Genomic DNA, 23041 nt, shown 5'->3' on the forward strand with positions numbered 1-23041 from the left:
ACTGGCCTAGGGAATGTAGTCAATAATATTGTAATAACTGTGTATGGTGTCAGGTGGGTACTGGAAATACCAGGGGGCTCAATGTGTAAAGTTTATGACTGTCTAACCACGATGCTGTACACCTGAAACTAATGTAAAAAATACTGAATGCCAACTCTAACTGAAAAATGAAATAGGAATTATCTACGATCATACAGTTTTGATGTTTCTTTTTTCTTTTTGAAAATATCTTTCAATACAAAGAAAAACTTTGAATAAAACAGGATCCACAGGGAATCCTTTTCATAGGTTCCTCATTTCTTGGATCCCTCTGGACCCCTCTGCCCTTCATGCTTTCTGGGCTGTGCTCTGGCTCACCCAGCCTCTGTGTGGGTCCCACGCCTGGTGTGTGCGGGTCCAGGCCTGGGCAGGCAGCTCTCCCGCTCCCCACGCTCCCCCAGCGGTGCCCTGTGCGGTGGATGCCCTGCAGCCTGGGCACACGGAGGAAACCCCAACGAAGCTGAGAAATAATTCATTCTTCTAATCACAGCAAAGTTTTCAAACTTTAAAACGGAGCCTTGATGAGAAGAAAAGCGGTGTTTTTTTTCCTAAAAGCCTGGCATTTCTGAAAAGCTCCCCTACCCAACCACAGCGACCTCAAAACCTCTGCCCACTGAATTGAAAATAAAAGTGCATGCAGACCAAAGGCCCTCTCACAACAACTGCGCAGCGCTTTAGAAATCTCTCCAAAGCGTCGAAGTTGCCGTGTTTTAATGGAGGGCCTCCAGCCTCTGGAGCCGTTCTTCCTGGTAAACTCCCAGGCTTTCTCAGCCCGTGTTACTTACCTCCTAGGATGTCAAATAATGCTTAGGGGCAAACGGTTTTGCTTTTTAAAGAAGTCATCCAATAAAAGAAATAAAACTCCTAGACACAGAAATTTTAGCCTTTTAGTAGTCATATACGGGTGATACAAAATTAGCTGATTTTGGTTTTGGTGGCTCGAAGAACTTACAGAGGCTCCCAGAGCCTTTCCACACTCCAGCTGTGTTATCAGCAGTAGAACTGACACTGCACAGAAAACACAGCAAATGTTGAAAGTAATCACAGTTCCACCAGAAATAGGTTTGCATTTGTGTCGTGGTCCCGGTTCTGAAACTTTATAAAATCCTAATGATTTCAATAGCAACTTGACCTACCCATGAGTATTTAGAGTTGGTACACAAAGTATAAATATGTTACATGTATCAGCATCCCAAACTTAGACTAATCATTCAGAAAAAGATGAAGTGGAACTCAAAAAAAATCACTCATGATCATTTTTTTAAATTATGAATTCTGGAACTGCAATCTTCAAAGAAATACTTCCTTCTTCAAAAGTCTAATATTAGCTTGAGATGATTTCATGGCACTCATAAGAGTCAAAACAAACATGAAATGCATTTGTGCCTCAAAAAAATGAGATGCTGGAGGTATAATTACCAATCGCTAATCACTAATTTTATTTTATTTTCGGTGTTGTTAATCCTCACCTGAGGATATCTTTCTATTGATTTTTAAGAGAGAACGGAAGGGAGAAAGGGAGAAGGAGAGAGAAAAACATCGATGTGAAAAAGACACGTCAATTGGCTGCCTCCTGCACAGGCCTGCATAGGGCAACTGGGACCAGGAATTGAACCTGGTGTGCTAACCACTGAGCCCACCAGCCAGGGCACTCATCGCTTTTTAGGTTATTCAAATGACAGTGCAAACTCTAGTTCTCCAGGAGTTCACTGAGTTGCCTGATGGTGCATTCACTCCACAGGATGGATCAGTGCTTATGAAGTGCTAACTGTCTGTTCCGAGTAAATACAAATCTGCTAAATGCAGCAATCTCACTGAGGTTGCGCCTAAATCACGCTGACCTTCAGCACAGTTGGGTAGTCGGGAAACACTCAGGACACAAAGCGCTAACCAACCTTCACCGGGCTGCAGGCTTTTCAAAGGCTTTCTTATTATCCCTTTAAATTCCGACAAGACAACCGCAACAATATAAACACAACAGTTCCAAGTTCGCCTGTCAACTAAGAATTACTGACTGCTCAGCAACAGATTATGCTTTTATGTTTTGCTGAAGATTAAGCAACCACAAAAATAGAAACTGTATATATATTTTAAAGTAATTTTGCTCTGCTTATCGGATATGACACCCTGAAACCACATGATCTCCTGGCACAGGTCAATCCAGCCCTCGTTGCCTAAAATCTGGACCATATGCGATGGAAAACAATGATTGAATTTAATTTCTTTTCTGCTTTTTATGCTCTCTCTCTCTCTCTCTCTCTCTCTCTCTCAGGAAGCTGTTAACATTTCAAAAACTACATATAGGTAAAAAATCAAATTAGAAAGACAGAAACAGAACAAATGGACATTTGTTGCATTAAAAACATGCAAGAAATACAAAGGAACTAGATACTTTCTCTGCATCCTGCTAAAAGGAGTTTCAGAGACTGGTTGATGCGAAACTGGGTTTTCCATTTCCTGAACATCAAGTGTAAAGTGAATGCTTCAGTCTTTAACACAGTGATGCTTATATGTATGGGGGGGGGGGGCGGGCCACCACATTCTGGAACTGGGAGGGCCCCCAGAGTTGTGGAGGGGCCCCCGTCCAAGGTGTGCAACCTATGTCCTCTGAGTGATCTATGGAACTCTTCTCCAGGATTCAAATTGCAGTTAGAAGGTGCTGCCTCTACAAGGACACATTTTCCACTTCCTTAAACACAAAGGTGAAATCATGGCCAACAGGAGCACGTCAAATGTTTTCTTCACGCAAAAGGCTGAGATATGAAATTAATCCCTCAGTCTAAACACTTTAGAAAAGAATAATTTCTCTTGACATTCGAACTGGGATGCTGCCTTCCTAATACAGAAAACATCTAGATGTGTGGAAACAGGCTAATATTTTTTTTCAGGTTTCTTTCTTTCTTTTTCTTTCTTTTCTTTTTTTTTTCCCCCCTCAGGATTCTTATTAACCCTCTTTCCTGACTAGACACCTAGGGTTAGGCCTAGAAACTCCAGATAATAATTATTAGTAAAAATAAAATCTGCCATTTACTGAGCAATTTCAGAGTGAGCCGGGCTTAACTGAACATACACAATCTCACTATAATCTCTAAACCAACCTAAGAAAGTAAGGAGTGGATGTTTTCACAAAGAAGGGAAACGAGGCTTAAAGAAGTGAGGTCATTTGCCGGGGGTCACACAGCTAGACAGTGACCGATCTGGGTTTGAAACCTTGGTCTGTGTCATGGCAAAGCTCGTTTATTAAGTCCCACCACATTCATCTGAAGTCACGTTAACACACATTTGTGAATGGCTTCTAGCTGCAGCATACTGTTTGTTAAATTACCTAACAGCTACCTGTATTATCACATCACGCTTTTGCTTCATTAGTTTGTTCTTACTGAGGTGTCTGTATGTGAGACATCCTTAGAGACTAAGCAAATGTGCACTACAGTTCAAATGAATCAAATGCTAACTGAACTTCACATGAATCCCAAAGACTACAGCACATTCATATCTGTAATACAGATACAAATGCTTTATATCCCTTATCTTTGCCAACAATAATTTAAAATTTTGTCTCCACAGTTTAAAGAACTACCCTAACACCTTTTTATTGGGAGAAAACAGCAAGTCCTTTGCTTTTGCTAGAATGGTGTATGCTTTATTGAACATCCCTTTCCCTACCTTCTCCCTTACTAAACCAGAAAAGAGGGAACCAGTATATAGCCTTGTGACTAAGAGTATAGATCTCCCATGGGTTAGGCCACTTACCCCCTTCATGGATAGCTTCTATATTCCTCAGCTTCCCATTCCAGAAAATGGAGTAGATAGCCCAGCTGGTTTTATTTCAGTGGATAGACCATCAGCCCAAGGACTGAAGGGTCCCAGGTTCGATTCCTGTCAAGGGCACGTACTTTGGTTGCAGGCTTGATCCCTGTGTAGGAGGCAACCAATCTATGTGTCTTTCTCACATTGATACTTCTCTCTGCCCCCCACCATTCCCTTCCACTCTCTCTAAAAATCAAAGGAAAAATATCCTCAGATAAGGATTAACACACAAAAAAAATGGAGTAGATAATAGCACCCATACATATATTAAAATATAACTAATAATGCATTGAAAGCACTGAATACTTGCCTAGTCCATGAAAAGCATTTAATAAACATTGATTTTAAGAAAAACTAGATTTATCATTTGCATTCTGCCTTGGGAAAATTAGGCACATGCCGCTGAGGTTGATCTTCTTTCCCATACCCTCAAGGTATGTTTTGCCAGCCCGGCCACAGGAGCCCGAAACTCACTGAACACCTCACTGGCTTTCATTTCTGCCTTTAGCTCATTTAAACTGTGATGAACAACATTCCTTCTCTAAAGGATTGAGGTGAGCATCATATAAATAAGGTATTTAAATAAAAAATGCTTATTAGCAAAGTGAAGACACAGAGTGTTGAAGATATGGTATCTATTACCACTTTCTTTTTAAAATATATTTTATTGATTTTTTTTTTTTTTTTTTTTTTTTTTTTAGAGAGAGAGGAAGGGAGAAGGATAGAGAGTCAGAAACATCGATTAGAGAGAAACATTGATCAGCTGCCTCCTGCACACTCCACACTGGGTATGTGCCTGCAACCAAGGTACATGCCCTTGATCGGAATCGAACCTGGGACCCTTGAGTCCGCACGCCAACACTCTATCCACTGAGCCAAACCGGTCAGGGCTCTATTAACACTTTCACATTTCATGCTCAACAGCCCTATTAGATGGTTGTATCAGTTTCCTAAGAAAATTGAGGCTCAGCAGCTATTAAGCTTCCAGACCAAGGGCACACGGCTTTACGTGGCAAAGGGCACCCTATGAAAGGCAGCCACCTCCCCATCACCGGGCCCTCTCTTCATTACTCCAGGTAGCGTTTATTTTCTTCACGTGCTCTGAAATTATCTGTTTTTCTTGTTTTCTTGTTTGTCTGTCTAGAATTTATGCTCCAGAGGAAGAGATGGCATTTTTGTTAAGCCCAACATCTAACAGAGTGCTGGGCACATAGGAGACACACAGTTTCCTTGAATTAATGAATTAATGAATGAGGCAAGCTAAATTTGTCCAAAATCTATATTCAACCACTCTGACGCACTGCCTCTGATTAAGGCCATCATTTAAAATCCTCTTCAAATGCAGAATCACACAACTCCTTCCCAGTGGTTTTCTCAGGAGCCCAGAGATGACAACATTCTGTGCCTCTCCACTCTCATCCATACATCCCCCTTCTCACCAAGTGGGACTCAAATCCACCTCGAGGTCAGAGCCATGGCCCACCCCTGCCCAGCTGGCACTCCGGCAGTGCCCAGATGAAGTATGTTGGGTGGGGCAAGGAAACATGCCTCCCGAGTCTGGTCTCCCACCCAGCTCTACCATATACTGTGACCCCAGGCAAGGTCCAGACCCTCTTTCACTCTAGAAATGGACAACGCAGAACTGTGGTAAGGCTTAAATGGCCCACGTGTGGAAAAGTGCCTGTTCCGGGCTGACTCCTGGTGGGTACTCGACAAGTGAGAGCACCCTTTCTTCTAGGCTCCAAGGGGACTGTTTTTATGTCCTGGGAGAGCTCATCACCCTCAGTGTGTCCTCATCTTCTCTCATCAAACACATTCTAAAGTCCTTGAAGGCAGGAGCCGTGGCCTTGTCCATCCCTCAGGTCTGCCACCAACACGTGCTCAGAGAGAAAGACTGGATAAAACCTGTTAAATTTGCCCAAAGAAGTTTTTAACTTTCACCGAGCACTTCCAAATAATCTGTCTTGGGTTCATTCTGGGTCCCCTAGACCTTAACAAAATTGCAAAGACATAAAATAGAGTGACAGGAGTGAGAACAACATCAGGGACTTCTCCCACGTTTCCCATCCACTGGCCCCTGGAACCCAGCAGGGACAGAGGAAGAGTGTCCCCGGGGACCTGTCGGACATGTGGGGTGGGTAGGCTCGCAAGGCTCTATGCAAGCAGAGACCTGGTATCCCAACTTGTGATGCACCATTTTATACCTTCCCAGCCCTTCTGGCAACGACACCATGGCAAACAGAAACAGAATCTGACTTAGAATCACCACCTTACAATGTTGGAGGTGGAAGACAAGCCCTGTTCTGGACGCAGGTCACAGTAATGCCTCTCTCGTGGAGCACTTGTGAGGATCAATGACCACAAAACCACTTTATAAACAAAGTACCAGGCAGATTCACATATATGCAGAAGACATGCACGGACACAGCCATGTAACTGAGCGGTAAGACGTCTAGAGAGACCACAGCCACCGTGATCACTAAGCTCAATCCATTCATTTCCAGCCGAGGGCAGAAGGGAAGGGGTCACCTGTCACCTGCTCCAATGAGCACCAGGAGGGGTGGCTCTGTGTGACAACAGCCTCACCTCTTTCTAAAAGTTCGAGCAAGGGGGGTGGGGGGAGGGAGGGTAGAGTGTAGTGTTCCTTTGACGGCAACATTTTGTCACACTGGCCAGTGTTTATTCTCTCCAACATCTGTGTGGTTCTGTGATGCTGACCATCATCCACAGGCATTTCAGTGTTTCCTAAACTGACGTTGCACACAGCCCCATAAAATCTAGTGTCTTATAGTAAGTTCCTTTGGGATGCAAGAAGTTGACCAAAGACTTAAGGAATGTGCCTCAGGTGTCCCTGAGAAAGGAAATGGACCTTTGAAAATGGTTATCCGAGGCTCTTGATTCCTAAAATCCTAAATAACTTTTAAAAACATTTTCGCTTATTATTAGTTTGGCAAGGGTTCACCTATTGTGTAGTGGATCACAGGTCAGACAGTGGCAACCAGCACACACATGCTTCCTGGATTCTACAGTAAAGAGGGGTATGTTTAACTTGTGGAGAATCCCAGCTGTCTCCCCCCACACCCTTCATTTTACAGGCAAGGAAAATGAATCTTGGAAAGGCTAGATGTGCCTGAAGGAACACTGCAAGTGGTTGAGTGGGATTATAACTCAGCTTTTCCCATTGTACAAAGGACAGAAAAAGTCAGACCCTCCAAGATTTTCCTGCCTTATCCTATCCCTTCACGCTTTGAGATCCGGTTGGAGAAGGGGGTGAGAAATTCACCCTGGGTGATCCACAGGTCCTGGGGAAGAAAAGCCAGAACCTTTCACGGTGGTGGCAAGCCTGTGGCTGGGGGGGGAGGGGGGGGCGGGCGGGCGCACTGGCCAGCGGGCCTCTAACCTCAGATGGGGAGAGTGCCTGGAAGAGAACCCGGAGAGGAGGGTGGGGGCGCAGGAGGGTGAGAAAAAGGTGTAGCTGCAGGAGAGAAATTAGAGACCTCGGCGCCTCTGGGAAGCTGGACGGTCAGCTCTCACGGAGCGGCGGGGAGGCCCCTGCAAACTCCTCTCCCCTGCACTCGGCCCTTTGTTGTCGGCCTCTGCCGTTGGCTCCCGCTCCTGCCCTCCGGCCCCCCGCCCCGCTGAAGTCACCCCAACTGCACTCATAATATTTTGCTTTGCGCCGGGTCTGTTTTCTGCCACCAACGTCCAACAGTCTCCATGGCAACGCACTGGGGAGGGGGAGGGCGCGGCTATGGAAATCCCAGGGCCCAGCGGCCGGGCGGCCCCGGCAAACTTTTCCGGGTCTCCGAGTCCCGCAGGCCGGGCAGGAGAGCGCAGCCGCGGGGAGTCGCGTGCGGGGCTCCCTGGCCCGGCCTACGCGCCGTGTCGCGCTGGTGAAGGCTGCAGCCACGGGGCCTGGGGACCCTGGGACCAAGCGACTCTCATTTGACCCCGCTGCCAAACCCAGACGCAGGCGCTTGGCAGGTGGCGAGAGTGGGGGCGCGCATTCCCCCCATCGCCGGCCACACACACGTGTGAAGGGAGAGACTATCTCATTGGGGTGCGGGAGCAAAGCCGACACCCTGGCCCCTTAACCCCCACAGACCTGGTCTCCAGGACGGAGAAGGCGGCTCCTTGCCTAGGGCCGAGCTGGGAGAGAATGCAAGAGGCAAGGGCCCCGTCCTTACCGGGCTCTGACTGCCCCGTGGGCCTCGCGCACAGCCACCGCGTGTCCTGCCCTGAGGGCCCACGGGGCCAGGTCGGGCCCGGTGCTGCGCCGGCACCTGTGAAGCAGCGCGCCTTCCCGCCGGCGCGGCCCGCGGGGCTCAAATCCGGCTCCAGGGGGAACTTTGGCCGCCCCAGCTCTGGACTCCGGAGACGGGGCCAGAAGGCGGGTACAGGCCGAAGGTTCCAACGCCGGCTCCGCAGTGCCCCTCGCTACGGCGCCATCCCGGGTACCGAGCAACAACCCTTCTGTTGCGTAGGCGAGCACCCTGGCCCCGGCCCAGTTCGCACCAGTTCTGCGTGACCTAAAATTCCACCTCCTTTCCCCCTTCGTTCTCGAATTTTCGAATACCTTCAGGAACTGAGCGACGCTCGCCGGGGCAGGGCAGCCTGGATTGGACCCACAGGCCAGAAACGCGGGCGGCCCGCGCGCGCAGGGTGGGCCACGTCGGTGCTGCGGGGGCTGCGGCGCGGCCGGGGAGACGTGCGCCGCGCCCGCGGCAAAGGGCGCACGGGCCGCACGGCGCGCCGACGGCCTCACGCACGCACGCACGCGCCCCTGGCCTGCGCCGCCGGCCGGGTTCGGCCGCGAGGCCGGCCTCGGGGGAGAGGGTCTCCGCTTGCCGCGCTCTGCAGCTCGCCCGCTGCAGGCCCCCGAGGCGCGCGCCGGCTGTCCGGCCTCCCCCGACGGCGCCATTGTGTGAGCCCCCCACTTGTGGAGTATTTTGGGAAAACTGGAGGCATATATTACCGGCTCGGTACGCGGAACAAAGGGGCGCGTTTCCCGAGGTCACGCTGAAGTGGCCCCGGGGCCACCACGAGAGCCCGGCCCCTGCAAAATTGTCCTCCCCGGCCCGAGGCACTTGGCGGGGATTTTCCTTTTAAGAAGAGAGGACGGAGGCCCGGCTCGCCCGCCTCTCTGATCCTGGACGCTCCCGACGTGGCCCCCGCACTCCTGCGAAACGGCTGCTGGAGCCCTTTCGGAAGGAGATGACAATAGTGATGCTCGTGGTTCTGGTCGCCCGCGATCTGCTGGGAAAGGAGCAGAATCGAACTGCTCCGGGGAGCGCCCCTCTCCGCCGGCCGGGCAGCAAGGACCTTTACATAACAAGGGAGGCTCACAAGAAGGGCTAATTGGATTAAGTTCTCTGGAAGGGAGGTGAGGGAAGGTTCCTGGGCCGGACCCCGCCACGCCGCCCTGCCCTGGTCCTCGGTGGTGCAAGCCCGAGCGAAGTGTCACTGGGGCGCCTCGTGTCATTTCTTCACGCTCCTATTTGCCAAGCCTCGGGGTTGTGAGTTTAGGAAAACTAGACGTCTCCGTTGTTCGAAAGGGAGAGGAGAGTGGATGAGGGAAAGACTTCAGTTTCCCCATTTAGGATGTTTGCAGTTGAGGTCAAGTGACCAGGTGTCCCACGGCCATCAGCTGCGGGGAAGGCAGAAACCAGAAGGTTTCCATCGCCCCAGGAACGCAGGGAAGCGCTCCAGGCATGCGGAAGGGGCGACTGACACTCCCGCTGGGCCATGGCGGGAGTTGGTGCCATGAGACCCCGAGTCCCTCCGTAGGCCCCTTGCAAATACAGTGCAGACATGAGTTTAATTTCATTTCCTTCGAGGATCTTCACCTCTCAAGTCGGGGTGCTCAAAAGGTGCGCAGAGGAGAAAACACTGGACGTGACAGTGTGGAGGGAGGACCTCTTTCCCTCTCTGGGCACCTTCTTTGCCGCCAGCGGAGAGAACCCAGCAGGGCCCGCCTCTGCCAGCAACCGGGGCGCGCAGCAGGAGCCGCCTCTCCTTGCCTTGGTTTGTCATCGCATCTAGGAAGGAGGCCTGCGGAGCTCAGCCTGTCCCCACTCCCAGGGGGTCCACACCCACCCCGGGGAGCGCTATGGAAGAGGAACTTGGCTCTTGGGAATCAGAGAGAGACAACTCTCCTGGAAAACCAAAGATCGGCCTGGCCAAAGGGGGTGGGTGTCCTGGCCACCAGGGCCTCGGCAGGAGCCTTTGGTCCCTGGAAATCTGTCTACAGGGACCAAAGATAGACCATCTGGGGCGATGCCGGATGACCCCTACACCTCCCACACCCACAGGGCTGGAGGTGGGAAACATCCGCGTGGTGATTTGCTCAGGGAAGACCGGGTCGCGCGCGCGTGTGTTGCGGGGTGGCAGACGCTGGAAGGCACTTGTTGCGCCGCGCATCCTCCCAAGTCTGGCGTCAAGCTGCTGCCTTCGCCCCGGCTGCCCTCACCGCCCGGTTTCTGCTCCTTCCCAATCCCATCTCCCCAAGAAATCCCGAGGCTGCCGCGGAGTCCGGGTAGGAGCAGACTGCGGCCAGGGAAGGGGGTGAACTTCTTCCACCTGGAAGGGACGTAGGGAGCATCGTTCAGGTTTAGAAGTTCGGCGGCTCTTTAAAGGCGCTAGAAATGGGAGGTGGCGAAGGCTCTGCTGGAGAAAGAACAGAAGCGCCCGGCTTTTTCGTTGGAAGAGATTCTTTGGCTTCCTCGGTTTTTACAGACCGCCGCGACCCCAAAACTAACGGCCAACAGCCGCCAAAGTGCCGAGCAGTTGGCAGACCCCGCCGCCAGGCCTCGCAGGCTGCGCTGCGTCCCTCCCTCCCTCGGGCAGTCACAACCGCTGCGCCTCGGTGGGTGCCCCTTCCCCGCAGGGAGGCTACAGCCGGCCTCGGACGGCCTGGAGCTCCCACCGCCCAACCGGGCGCGATTCCCCAGGACCACCGGGTTCGCCGGTCGCCACTCCCTCCAGCGGCGGGTCTCCGCCAGCTGGAGCCTCGGTCCCCACCTCCCAGGCGCTGTGCGAAGCCGTAGCCCCACTCCGCCTCCGGGGCGTTCCGCTCGGCCTCCTGGCCCTCGCCACCAGCCCCAGAGCGCACCGCTATTCCGGAGCCCCCACCTGGGGGAGGAACCGCGCCCGGAAGGGGCAGTCCGCTCGCAAAGTTTCTGCAAGTGGCACCTCGAGCTCGCCACGAGCCAGCGAATCTTTACGTAACTTTGTGTCCCGAGCAAGCGAAAGCGCGCTCCTCGGCGCGTGCGCGCGTGCATACACACTCACATTTGCACTCACACACTTGCAAGCATCCACTTGCACGCATCGTGCCGGACTGAAAACTTCTACACGCTTTCCGTTATCTCCTGGGGTTCCACTGTCAAGTTGACCTTTCTGAACTTTTTGCAACTCTTTCTGAAGTTTCCCCTCTCCCTCTCTTTCCCTCCCAATGTCTCCCCCCAGCCCCCACCAGTAGGACTAACCTGTGGAATCCATGTCGGGTTCCTCCAGTAACCCACAATGCATGCTCTTCCCATGGACAGCACAGGCGCCCCCCAAAAGTCCTGATGTTTGGGGATCCCCTGTGCTAGAGCCGCCCAGGGAGGAAGGGAGTGAGAAGGGGAGAAGGAGCGAGAGAACGCAGAGAGTGGAAAGTGAAAAGGATAAAGGGGAGAAGGAAAAGAAAGAGAAAGAAGAAAGAAAAGAGAAAGAAGAGGAGAGAGAGAGAGAGAGAGAGAGAGAGAGAGAGAGAGAGAGAAAAGAGAGAGCTCGGAGAAGGGAGAGAGAGAAAGCCAGCGAGCGAGGAGACACGCAGAAATCCAGCCGGGCAAAGCCAAACCCGTCAAAATGTTTGCGGATGTTTCATGGGAAAAAGCATCATTTTATAGGAGCCCCGATGGGAGCAATGTCATTGATAGGCCAGCCGGCCTGATGAATGGCCGCTCGTCAGATGGGGCCGTGGCGAGGCGCACTGTGAAGCCCATTGTGGGCCTGTTTTGAATAAGAAAAGCCGCCTCCGAAAAGGGGGGCTCGGAGCGACGCAATCCCAGCCCTCCGACTTCCCCCTTCTATTCTAGCATTAGCAACGTTTTTCTTATTTAAAGTTCCAGAGGCCTTCTCCAGCCTTCGCCCGGCACTCATTATAGGCGAAATCAAAATTGGCTTAGATGTGGCCCCCTCTCCCCTTCCCACCCTCCCGACCGGCCAGGCGAGGCGCAGGCGTGGGGGTGGCGGCGGCAGGGGACTCCGGGGAGCCTGGGGAGCCGCCTACGTGGCCACGGGTGGGCCCCGCTCCCTTCCATCTCCTCTAGTGCCCCCCCCCAGTTTGATCCCGGGTTAGATTTAAGTGGGGGGTCCTGGGAATGCGGGAGGAGGTATGTCTTGATTCTTCCGCGCGGATTCGCGGACACGCGTGGAGGACAGAGCTGAGGGGGCACAGGGGGAGGAGAACTACAGCCCTAAGACCCCATCCCCCAACCTGGGCGGTGAGAAGACCGCTTAGCCGAGAGGGTGCGAGGGGCTGGCTCCTCCAGAACTTTGTCTTCCTCTAGATCTGTCTTCTTCACTCTGTCTTCTCTCTCTCTCTCTCTCTCTCTCTCTCTCTCTCTCTCTCTCTCTCTCTCTCGTTCTCTGTGTCCCTCTATTTCGCCTGTTTTTGGCTGCCTTTCTGTCCAGCCCCTGCCCCCACGTCTCTTTGTCTCTCCCTAGGACTCTGTCCCTCTGTCTCTATCCCCCTTGGTCACTCTGACACCCCCTCCCCGCCTCTTCCCGTAACTCTGTCTGTCAGTCGGTCTGCGTCTCAGCCCCTCCCTCCGGCCTCCCGCCCTCCCCCCGCCTCCTCCCCCCCCCTCCACCCCCCCAAACCTCCCGCCAGCAGCGAAGTTTGTGAGAAGCTCAGGCGGCCAAGTGGGGACGCGCTTTTCCCAGGGACCCCCTCCTCGGCTGGGTTTAAAGTGCGGGAAGAGGGGGCGAGGGGCTGGGGGCTGGAAGTGGAAGTGGGGAAGGGGGCGGGTGCGCCTCTGCGGCCCGATGAAGTGGCCGTTCGCGGGCCGGCCGCGCTGTGATTAGAATATGAATGGGGCTCGGCGGGCGGAAGAGAAAGGCGGATTACCCGGGTGCTTTGACCATGGACAGAGGCAGCGCCGGCCGGCGCGGAAGGGGCGGGGCGCACGGCGGGTCCCGAAGGCCGGACGAGGCGGGTCTCTAACCCGGGCCCCTAGCTGGGCGCGGCTCCCCACGGGCCCTGCGAAGCCCCCCAGTCCGCCGTCCCCCAGCAGGGCTAAGTGGGACAAGGTGGGGGTGAGGGGGCCAGGGGCCAGCACGTGCCGAATTAAGGTCAGGGTATGGGAGGGAGGGAGGGAGGCGGCGGGGCGGAATGCGGGCTGGACAGAGCCTGGCATGGCGTGTTGCAGAGCGTTGGGTTCGAATCCAGACAGACTCCGTAAATTCCTTCGTCGTTCCGGGCCTCAGCTCCCTCGTCTGTAAACTGGAAGATGTGGCTAAGACGTCCCCTCCCAAAGTTTGGGGGAAGATCAAACGAGGCGGTGGATGCAAAAGGAGCGGAGTATTTGCTGTCCCCTCTGCTTGCAACTCTCTTCACCGTCTGCCCCGCCCGGCACGTCTCCGCGTGGCCGGCTCCTTCCCACCGCGGGGGCTCCGCTCAGTGTCGCCGCCTCGGGGTGCCTGTGGCTGACGCTCTGGGAGGGTCTCCTCTTGCTCCGGCCGCCGCCGGGTTCATCGCCCGTGTTTCTGCCGGGACAGGCGCCTTGTTTCTGGCTGCGACGGTTGGTGAAGAGAAAGGGGTCCATGAAAACGTTTGGCAACCGCAGGCGCCGGTGCCCACAGCCGCAAGTGATCGTGGTGTCGGTGTGCGTGACGGCAAAGACCGCGGGATTTGGAGTCGGACCTGAGCGGTTGGGTCTGCCGCCCGCAACCTCAGTTTCCCTTTCGGAGCAATAGGGCGAATGATCCTGTCTCCTGCACGGGCTGCAGGGGCGGATCTTGATCAGGTGCATTTCAGAGTCCGCTGGGAGCAGGTCCTCAGTCTGGAGATCACCCTGAGTGCGTGGGTCCCGGGGAAGAATCCTTGAGGAATGCTGGGGGGGGGGGGGGGGCGGGTAGACTCGAGAGGGCGGGTGACACTATGATTACGGTTGTTTGTTATTATTATTTTAATTATTATTCACGCTAAATGGAGGTGGGGTGGGCTAGGCTGCTGGGGGGGGGGGTGGCGAATGAAGATAAAGTGGGCTGCGCAGCGTGGGGTGGTGCCCTGCAGGGCTCAGGACGCTGGCTGGGCCGGGGGCATCCGGCCCCTGCCCGGAGCTATCTAACCTGGGAGGGCAGCAGTTCTCAGCCACCTCTGTGCCTCAGCACCTGGGAGCTTAAAGAGATGAAAATAAGCACTTACTCATTCATTCGTCAGCAATTTTTTCTTGCACACCTACTATATGCCCCGCACTATTCTAGGAGCTGGGGATGCAGCAGTGAACAAAATGGGCTAAAATAAAAAAAAAGAACTTTTGGCCCTTCTGGAGCTTAAATTGGGGTGAAGGGGAGGTAGCTAATATATAAAATACATAATTAGATTATATAGTTTTTCTGGTGATGAGTGTTATGTAGGGGTAACATTCCAGCTTTAAAATAGTGCTGGTGACAGGGTGAAAATCCATTGATTTTTCTGTGTGCACTATGATTTTATGCATTTTTCTGAATGTATTGCAAACTTCAATAAAATGTTTGTTTAGATCCATTGGTTGCCTCCTGCACGCCCCCGTACCAGGGCCCGTAGCCTGAAACCGAGGTACATGTCCTTGACTGGAATTGAACCTGGGACCCTTCAGTCCGCAGGCTGACGCTCTATCCACTGAGCCAAACCGGCTAGGGCTATATCAGAGATTTTTTTATGAGTTTATCCTAGTTTCACACAACTTCCTTCTGATTTTTGTGGCATTTACGAGGTAGAATTTGGAGGAATTAGCGAGGCTAAGCTGATCCTTCGTTTTGGCAGGAACTAGACTCCCAAATGGCTTGGATTTTAAAACTATACTAGTATAAGTGTTTCTTTGATAAAACAAAAACTAATTTAAAAACAGGACAAGTAAACTGAAGAAACCGAGGGGAGGTGCAAAAGTTACCATTTGAGTGGTCCCTGAGAATGAGTCAGTAAAGTTATAATTAGGTTCAACTTGAATAAGAGACCCAAAATAACTGGCTTATTCAAGATAGAAGTTTGTTTCTTTTATGTATATATGAAGTAAAGATACTTCAAGTTATTTTTCTCTTGTGTGACCTGTATTCCTAAGATTACCTCATAGTTCAGATGTTTGCTTCCACTCCATTTATCATGTATATATTGCAGACAACAGGAAGGAGAAAAGGGGGAGGGGGGGGGTGGAAGAGGCAAAGGTACATGTTTTTTTTTTTTCTCTACTGTAGCATAGTTAACCACCCTAAAACTTAATGGCATAACACAACAGTAATTTATTATATGTCATGATTCTGTGAGTAGACTTCATAGCTCTGCTTTACAAGGTATTGGCCAGCATTCTGGGACAGTTGATAGATCTAAAATTACCTCAACCACATGGTTGGCAAATTGGCATGGGCTGTTAGCTCAGAGCTCAGTTGGGGTCATTGGCTGAAGCCTCACTTCTCCTTCATTAGGGTTTCTCCTCACAGCTGCTTGGGCCCCCTCACAGCATGGAAGCTGTGTTCATAAAAGCCCATTCCAGGCTTGAGTATCCCATGAATAAAATAAAAGCTCCGGTCCTCTTAAGACCTGAGCTTGAAAGTCCCTGAATGTCTCTCCAGCTGCATTCTATTGGTCAAAGCAGTCACAGGGCCAGCCCAGGACAGGAGTGGTGGTGGACATACTCCGCTTCTCGATGTGAAGAGTGGCATGCACGTTGCGGGGAGGGATTGGTTGTTGGGAGAAGTCTTTGAGGGCTAGCAACCACAGAAATTTCCTGGAAATTGTCATAGGATACCTCTGTGTACTTCCCATTATCTAAAACCAAGACACATGACAGCTACAAGAAAGCCTGGGAAATAAAGTTTGTAAACTGAGCATCCATGTACCTGAATAAAAACAGAGGGTCCAACCTCTATGGAAGAATGAGGAATCTCTAACACAGAGCTGAAATGAGTCACCACAACATGAATGGCCTGAAGTGGTTATTAGGAACCAGGATGCAAGATCAAGGGGTGGAAGACCAGGGAGTCCAGAAAAAAGAATGGCAAGTGTAGTGAAGACAAAACAGTTCATTTCAGCAATACAGTTTAGCAAATCTGGTGATAAACTTTTACACATTATATTTTATTCATCACTGATTGTCAAATACTTATCTATTCCCCACTACAGAAAAGCAACTAGACCAAGTGCTAAAATATAACAAGAATAAGGCATTGATAGATGCAAGGTAAAGGCAAAATAAAGCACAAGGCTATCATGCCTCCTCCTCTACCACTTTGTAATTTAGGGGACCCTTCCCTACTGTTACATAAGGATAGAAGCAATAAAAGGCAGCTTAGCTATGCTAACAACAAGAACCTTTATTCAGAAGAGTGGCAAATATTTTTATATTTGGTAGAGTTTTTCTAAATCCTCATCTTAAATTCCACATTCCAAAAATTGCCATTCCAGGGTTTTGTGTGTGTGTTTTTTTAACTAAGTTAAGCCCCAATTGTAGACATCTGTAGGTTTTGCCTGTTCAGCATCTATCTATCACATTCATTCTATTAGAAACAGCACCATTTTCTTTGATACCATCTACTTCAGCCTACGTGGTTGGAGAATATGGAACTGACCCCCTTCCCATTCCAGGGGATGGACATGCGGCCCACACATAGTCTGCGCTTTTGCTAGAATTCTTGCAAATGAGAGTTTAAACAGGAAGGGTGAAATGCTGGATATGTGGAGGCCATTGAAGAGAGCCTGCCTGACTGGGTCCTGCACAGATGAAGCACAGCCAAGAAATGAAGGGAGAAAGTCCAAATGATGCCTTTTGAGTAGGCCCAACCATGCCTGACATTCAATCTTCTCTCGAACTTTTCAGTTATGAGAGCCAGTAAATTCACTTTTTTTGATTAAGGCAGTTTGAGTTTGGTTTTTGCTACTTGCAAACAAAAGGCTCCAGATAAATAATGTCTTATGTCGATGACTTTCATCATATCCTGTTCTTTTCCTTTGGGACACTTGGTCAATGTCTTCCAATTAGTACTATTTCAATGTTGATCTCCCTCATGGGTCTCTCTCCCATGATCCTGTCTGTACTCATAGAGTGGGATGGTGAATAGGAGTGCCCACATTATTTGCATGGTGTCTTCCTGTTTGTCCTCCTTTTCCTGAATACAGGGTTGAATTCTCCGAGTTACATATTGGTGTGTGTTGCCTCCTTTGCACCACTCTGCTCTCTGGAAATGGTAGATGACCGATGATGCCGCCTCTCAACACTCCATCAGGGTAAAACCATCTCAGTCCCACTTTGTCACTAAAAAGACTGTCTGTCTTAAAATAAATGTTCAATAAATATATGTAATACTAATGATAATTAAAAATTTAAAAGCCTATTTAAATTATTAGTATGCTTTCATTTTCATCTCATGTATGTTGGGGCTCATGAGATATTTTATGTACATGGAGCTGCCTTGGTCTTTAAAATTTTTTAAATAATATTTCTTCATATGGATGTTCTGCAGTTTAATCAATTCCATATTTGTTGATATTAGATTGTTTCTAATCTTTTCTTTCTATTACAAACAATGCTACAGTGAATTTCTTTGTGTATTCATTTTGCTTACATGTGCAAGTATATGTAGGTTATATAAACAGACATAAAATTGAGAGGTCAAAGAGAACATGCATTTTAAAATTGGTTTATCGAGTTTCATGAACATCTTGTTAGAATTGTGACTGGAATTTCACTGAATCTATAGAAAACTGGCATGTTTATGTTATTATCTTCCTATTCAAGAACATAATAGATTTCTTTATTTAGATCTTTATTGTCTCTGGACTTATATAGAAGTCAATATCTTCTACAGAAAAAAAGTAAGGAGAGACTTGTCCTACCAACTATTAGAATTTATAATGAAACTATAGTCATCAAGATAACATAGTATAGAGGGAGGCTGGGGGAAGGTCAATGGGGGGAAAAAAAGGAGACATATGTACTACTATCTGTAATACTTTAAACAATAAAATAAAATAAATATATCATGGTATAGTAGCAGAGATAAACAATTTAAACATAGAATAGAGATCCCAGAAACAGACTTACCTATCTAACATGACAGATCAGTGGTGAAAAGAGGTATTATTCCATAAGTGGCTCTTAAAAAACTGTTCATATTGAAAAAATGAAATAGATCCCTACCTCACACCATACAAATAATTTTAACTTGGATACCAAACTTACATGTCAAAAGCAAAGCTTTATAAGATTTGACAGAAACTGTAAGTGAATATTATTCTAATCTGGGGGTAGATACAAATGTTTTAAACAAGACACAAAAAGTGTTAACTAGGAAAGAAAATATTGATAAAATTTTGCCTCTATAACATTAAAAACTATTCATCAAAGACACTGACAATAGAATGAAAATGAAAGTTATAAGGTGTCTGCCTTAATATTGCTATATCAATTTTTTTTAGCATTTCCTTGTTATATATTTCCCTTTCCTTGATTTTCAGTCATTATATATGATTTACCTTTAGATATATCATTCATAATTGGCATATAGCTGAACCTTAAAAATCCAATTTCTAGCTTCTCTTTTTTTGTTATGATAGGTATGTTAACCTGTGTAGTGAGTTAAATGGTGACGTCTAAAAGGACAGGTCCATTTCCTGACCCTGTGAATGTGACTTCATTTGGACAAAAGGTCATTGCCGATATAAAGGCTCTTGAGATGCGATCATCCTGGATTATCCAATAACAAGGGTCCTTATCAGAGACACACAGGGCAGGGACACAGAGAAGAGAAGGCCATGTGAAGGAGGCAGAGATTGGAGTTATGTAGCCTCAGTCCAAGGAATGCCAGAAGCCACGAGAAGCTGGAAGATGCAAGGAAGGGGCATGGCCCTGCTGACAACTTGATTTTTGGACTTCTGGCCCCCAGAACACTGAGAGAATAAAATTTTAGTTGTATTAAGCTACCAAGTTTGTGGTAATTTGTTATGGAAGCCTTAGAAAATTAATACAACCTATTTAATCTGATAAATAGCACATTTAAATGTATTTTAGACATCTATTTTTGTGTTTTATTTACCATCTCTTTTTCTGCTTTATCATCTTTCCTGGTTTCTGCTGAATTGATAGGGCTGCCTATATTCATTCACCTCCCTCTGTGCTCACTGTATTTCTGTTCTTCTAATAGTTGCCCTTGAAGTTTTAGCAAATATACTTAATCTTCCTACAAAAAGCCTGAAGTCACAAACAAAACAAGAATCTTAACATGGGCTTTATTTGCCCATTGAACATAACCCCTACCTAATATTGATTCCTATAATTTATTTCACTATTCTATACACAAAAGTTAATGATTTGCATAATCTACGGTTAATTAAATTTATCCCACATTTATTAATTTGTGTTCACCATTGTGCCTTGAATCTCACAGCTTTCTTCTTGTTAAAGAATACACTTAATGGGTAATAAACTCTTCGTCTTTGTATGTTGGAAAGTTCCTATTTTATCATCACTCCCCAACTGCCCCCCCCCCCCACCACTCCCACCCCTATTTTCTACCAGCCCTCTCTCGGTCCTCCCAGGTCTCTCGGTCCTGAACCAGGTCTGACTTGGCAATGTAGGGTTCCTGCCCCATGGTGATATTGAAGCAACGGCAAATATGCTGCCAAGTCGTCAGGGAACAGCTTGATTTAAATCCTGGTCATAAACTGTGCTGTGCTTTTTGCCTCCCGAGGACAACAGCTTCATGGAAGCCTTGCAGCCGGCAGCAGTTTGCAATGGATTTTCAGCCTCCTTTCACAGTCGAAGGAGCCCTGGTACAATCTCTGGTTTCTTGGGATGACCCTGGCTGCACAGGAACACGTTTAGACCCAGTTAAGCCGCAGAAGATATACCTCCAGCTGCCATGCATGGTGGAAGACAGCCGGCTACATCTTTAAAACTTTGACATATAATTATTTTAGTTTACACTAAGTCTAAGGTTATTTTCATCATTCTCCTTTGTGTTTTTTGGGCTCTGTCCTTTTATTTTATTACATTCTTGTTTTTATTCGAAATAATCCCTTTTACTTATATCACTTTTAATTTCTAATATATTAAATTCTATCTTTATATTAGTTTTTCCTTCTCTCCTTATGTTTATTCTATTGTTATTTTTCTAATTTCTTGGGTTATATTGTTAATAAATTTTAATTTTTGTTATGTATAAATATTAATGTCTTTGGCTATTAATTTTTCTCTTACAGTATACTAGTTTAGTCATATCTCCTAAATTTTTTTAAAAATATATTTTATTGATTTTTTACAGAGAGGAAGGGAGAGAGATAGAGAGTTAGAAACATCGATGAGAGAGACATCGATCAGCCACCTCCTGCACATCTCCCACTGGGGATGTGCCAGCAACCCAGGTACATGCCCCTGACCAGAATCGAACCTGGGACCCTTCAGTCCGCAGGCTGATGCTCTGTCCACTGAGCCAAACCGGTTTTGGCAATATCTCCTAAATTTGAATATGAAGTTTATATTATTTTTTTTAATATCCTATAATTTTTGTTTGAGTTCCTCTTTGATTTAAGAGTTATTGTTTCTCTTTGTTTTCAAGTGTTGTCATTGGTTTTTACTTTTATTGCATTGTGGCTAGAAAATGTTACATGCTGTATGATTTTGAGCAGATATTGACTATCTTCTTTGGTTGTATAGGGTTCGATGCATTAAATTTGTCATAATATTTTATGTAAGTTTTCTTTCAGCTTATTTATTATTTTGTGAACTTTATCTGAAATAGGGTAAGAGAGGTGAAATCTACTTTTAGATCTACCTCTTATTTCCTTATGCTTTGCTTTATGAATTTGGATGCAATTGTAATTTGTGTATAACCAAATATAAGTGTAAGGTTTTCATTGTGCAGTTTGCCCCTTATTATAAACTAGAGGCCCGGTGCACAAAAATTTGTGCACTCAGGGGGGGAGGGGTCCTCAGCCCAGCCTGTGCCCTCTCGCAGTCTGGGACCCCTCGGGAGATAACGACCTGCTGGCTTAGGCCTGCTCCCTGGTGGCAGAGGGCAGGCCCAATCCCTAGGTGCAGCACCTGGTCGGGCTCAGAGCAGGGCCGATTGGGGAATTGGGGCGCCTTCCCCTGTCATGCACAGAGCAGGGGAGATTGGGAGGTTGCGATGCCACCCTCAGTCATGCTCAGGGTAGGGCCGATTGGGGGGTTGGGGCACCGCTCTCTGTTACACTCAAGGCAGGGTCGATGGGGAGGTTGCAGCGCCACACCCTGTCATGCACAGAGCAGGGCGCATCAGGGGGTTGGGGCGCTGCCCCTGTCACGCACAGGGCAGGACCCATCAGGGGGGTTGGGGCCCCGTACCCTGTCACGCACTGAGCAGGGTCAATCAGGGGGTTGGGGAGCTCCCCCCTGTCACTCACAGAGTAGGGCCGATAGGGGAGTTGGGGCTCCACCCTCTATCACCCACAGAGCAGGGCCAATCAGGGGGTTGGGGCGCCGCCGCTGTCACACTCAGGGAAGGGCCAATGAGGAGGTTATGGCTCTACCCCATCACACACAGAGCAGGGCCCATGGGGGGGGGGCGGGGTTGGGGCGCCGCCCTCTATCACCCACAGAGCAGGGCCGATCAGGGGGTTGGGGCCCTGCCACTCTCACACTCAGGGCAGGGCCGATGGGGAGGTTATGGCTCTACCCCATCACACACAGAGCAGGGCCCATGGGGGGGTGGGGAGTTGGGGCGCCGCACCCTGTCACACACAGAGCAGGGCCAATCAGGGGGTTGAGGTGCCGCACCCTGTCACACACAGAGCCGCAGGGCAATCAGGGGGTTGGGTAGCTCCCCCCTATCAGGCACAGAGCAGGGCTGATCAGGGGGTTGGGCCGCCATCCCCTGTCACGAACAGAGCAGGGCGGATAGGGAGGTTGTGGCCCCGCCCCCTGTCACACACAGAGCTGCAGGGCGATCAGGGGGTTTGGTCGCTGCCCCCTGTCACGCTGATCCCGGTGCTGGGAGGCCTCGTGGCTCCGCTGATCCCGGTGCTGGGAGGCATATTACCCTTTTACTATATAGGATAGAGGCCCGGTGCATGGGTGGGGCTGGCTGGTTTGCCCTGAAGGGTGTCCTGGATCAGGGTAGGGGTCCCCACTGGGGTGCCTGGCCAGCCTGGATGAGGGGATGATGGCTGTTTGCAGCTGGTCACACACCCTTCAGGGTGGGGTTCCCCACTGGGGTGCCTGGCCAGTCTGGGTGAGGGGCTGAGGGCTGTTTTCAGGCCGAATGAAGCTCCCAACTGCTCCTTTTTTTCTTTTTTTTTTATTATTCTGGGCCAGGTTTAGTTCTGGCTCCAGCTCTGAGGCCTCTGCTGCTGAAAACAGGTATCTGGTTTGTTTACGTTCTATAATTGAAACTCTGTATCAACTCCGGCTCTGAGATCCTGGCCAGCTGAAAGCTGGTTTCTGGGGTTTTGTTTAGCTTCTATATTTGTTACAATGTTTCTTAAACTGCAAGCTCAGAGGCCGGCAAGGCAGGCGGGGAACATTGGAGTCCTCTGTGACTGAAGCAAGCAAGCCTCATGTTAGTTCAAGCTGCCTGGCTGCTGGCCACCATCTTGGCTGGCAGTTAATTTGCATATCTCCATAATTAGCCAATGGGAAGGGTAGCGGTCGTATGCCAATTACCATGTTTCTCTTTTTTTAGATAGGACTAGAGGCCCGATGCACAAAAATTTGTGCACTCGGGGGGGAGGAGGGATCCCTCAGCCGGCCTGTGCCCTCTCACAGTCTGGGACCCCTCGGGAGATAACGACCTGCTGGCTTAGGCCTGCTTCCGGGTGGCAGAGGGCAGGCCTAATCCCTAGGTGCAGCCCTTGGTCAGGCTCAGAGCAGGGCCGATTGGGGAGTTGGGGCGCCGCCTCCTGTCATGCTCAGAGCAGGGTGGATTGGGAGGTTGCGATGCCACCCTCAGTCACGCTCAGGGTAGGTCCGATTGG

At 49.4% G+C, this 23041-nt stretch overlaps 1 protein-coding gene across 1 annotated transcript in view; it reads right to left on the reverse strand.

Moving 5' to 3' along the window:
* RFX4 (regulatory factor X4) overlaps positions 1–11686 on the reverse strand; it is a 132943-nt gene extending 121257 nt beyond the window's left edge. Inside the window, exon 1 of the mRNA XM_059681761.1 lies at positions 11337–11686. Coding sequence (XP_059537744.1) covers positions 11337–11379 — 43 coding nt within the window. The 5' untranslated portion in view covers positions 11380–11686. The remainder of the gene's footprint in view (positions 1–11336) is intronic.
* Positions 11687–23041: the final 11355 nt, after the last annotated feature.

This window comes from Myotis daubentonii, chromosome 2 (assembly GCF_963259705.1).
Source record: "Myotis daubentonii chromosome 2, mMyoDau2.1, whole genome shotgun sequence".
Taxonomy (NCBI): Eukaryota; Metazoa; Chordata; class Mammalia; order Chiroptera; family Vespertilionidae; genus Myotis; species Myotis daubentonii.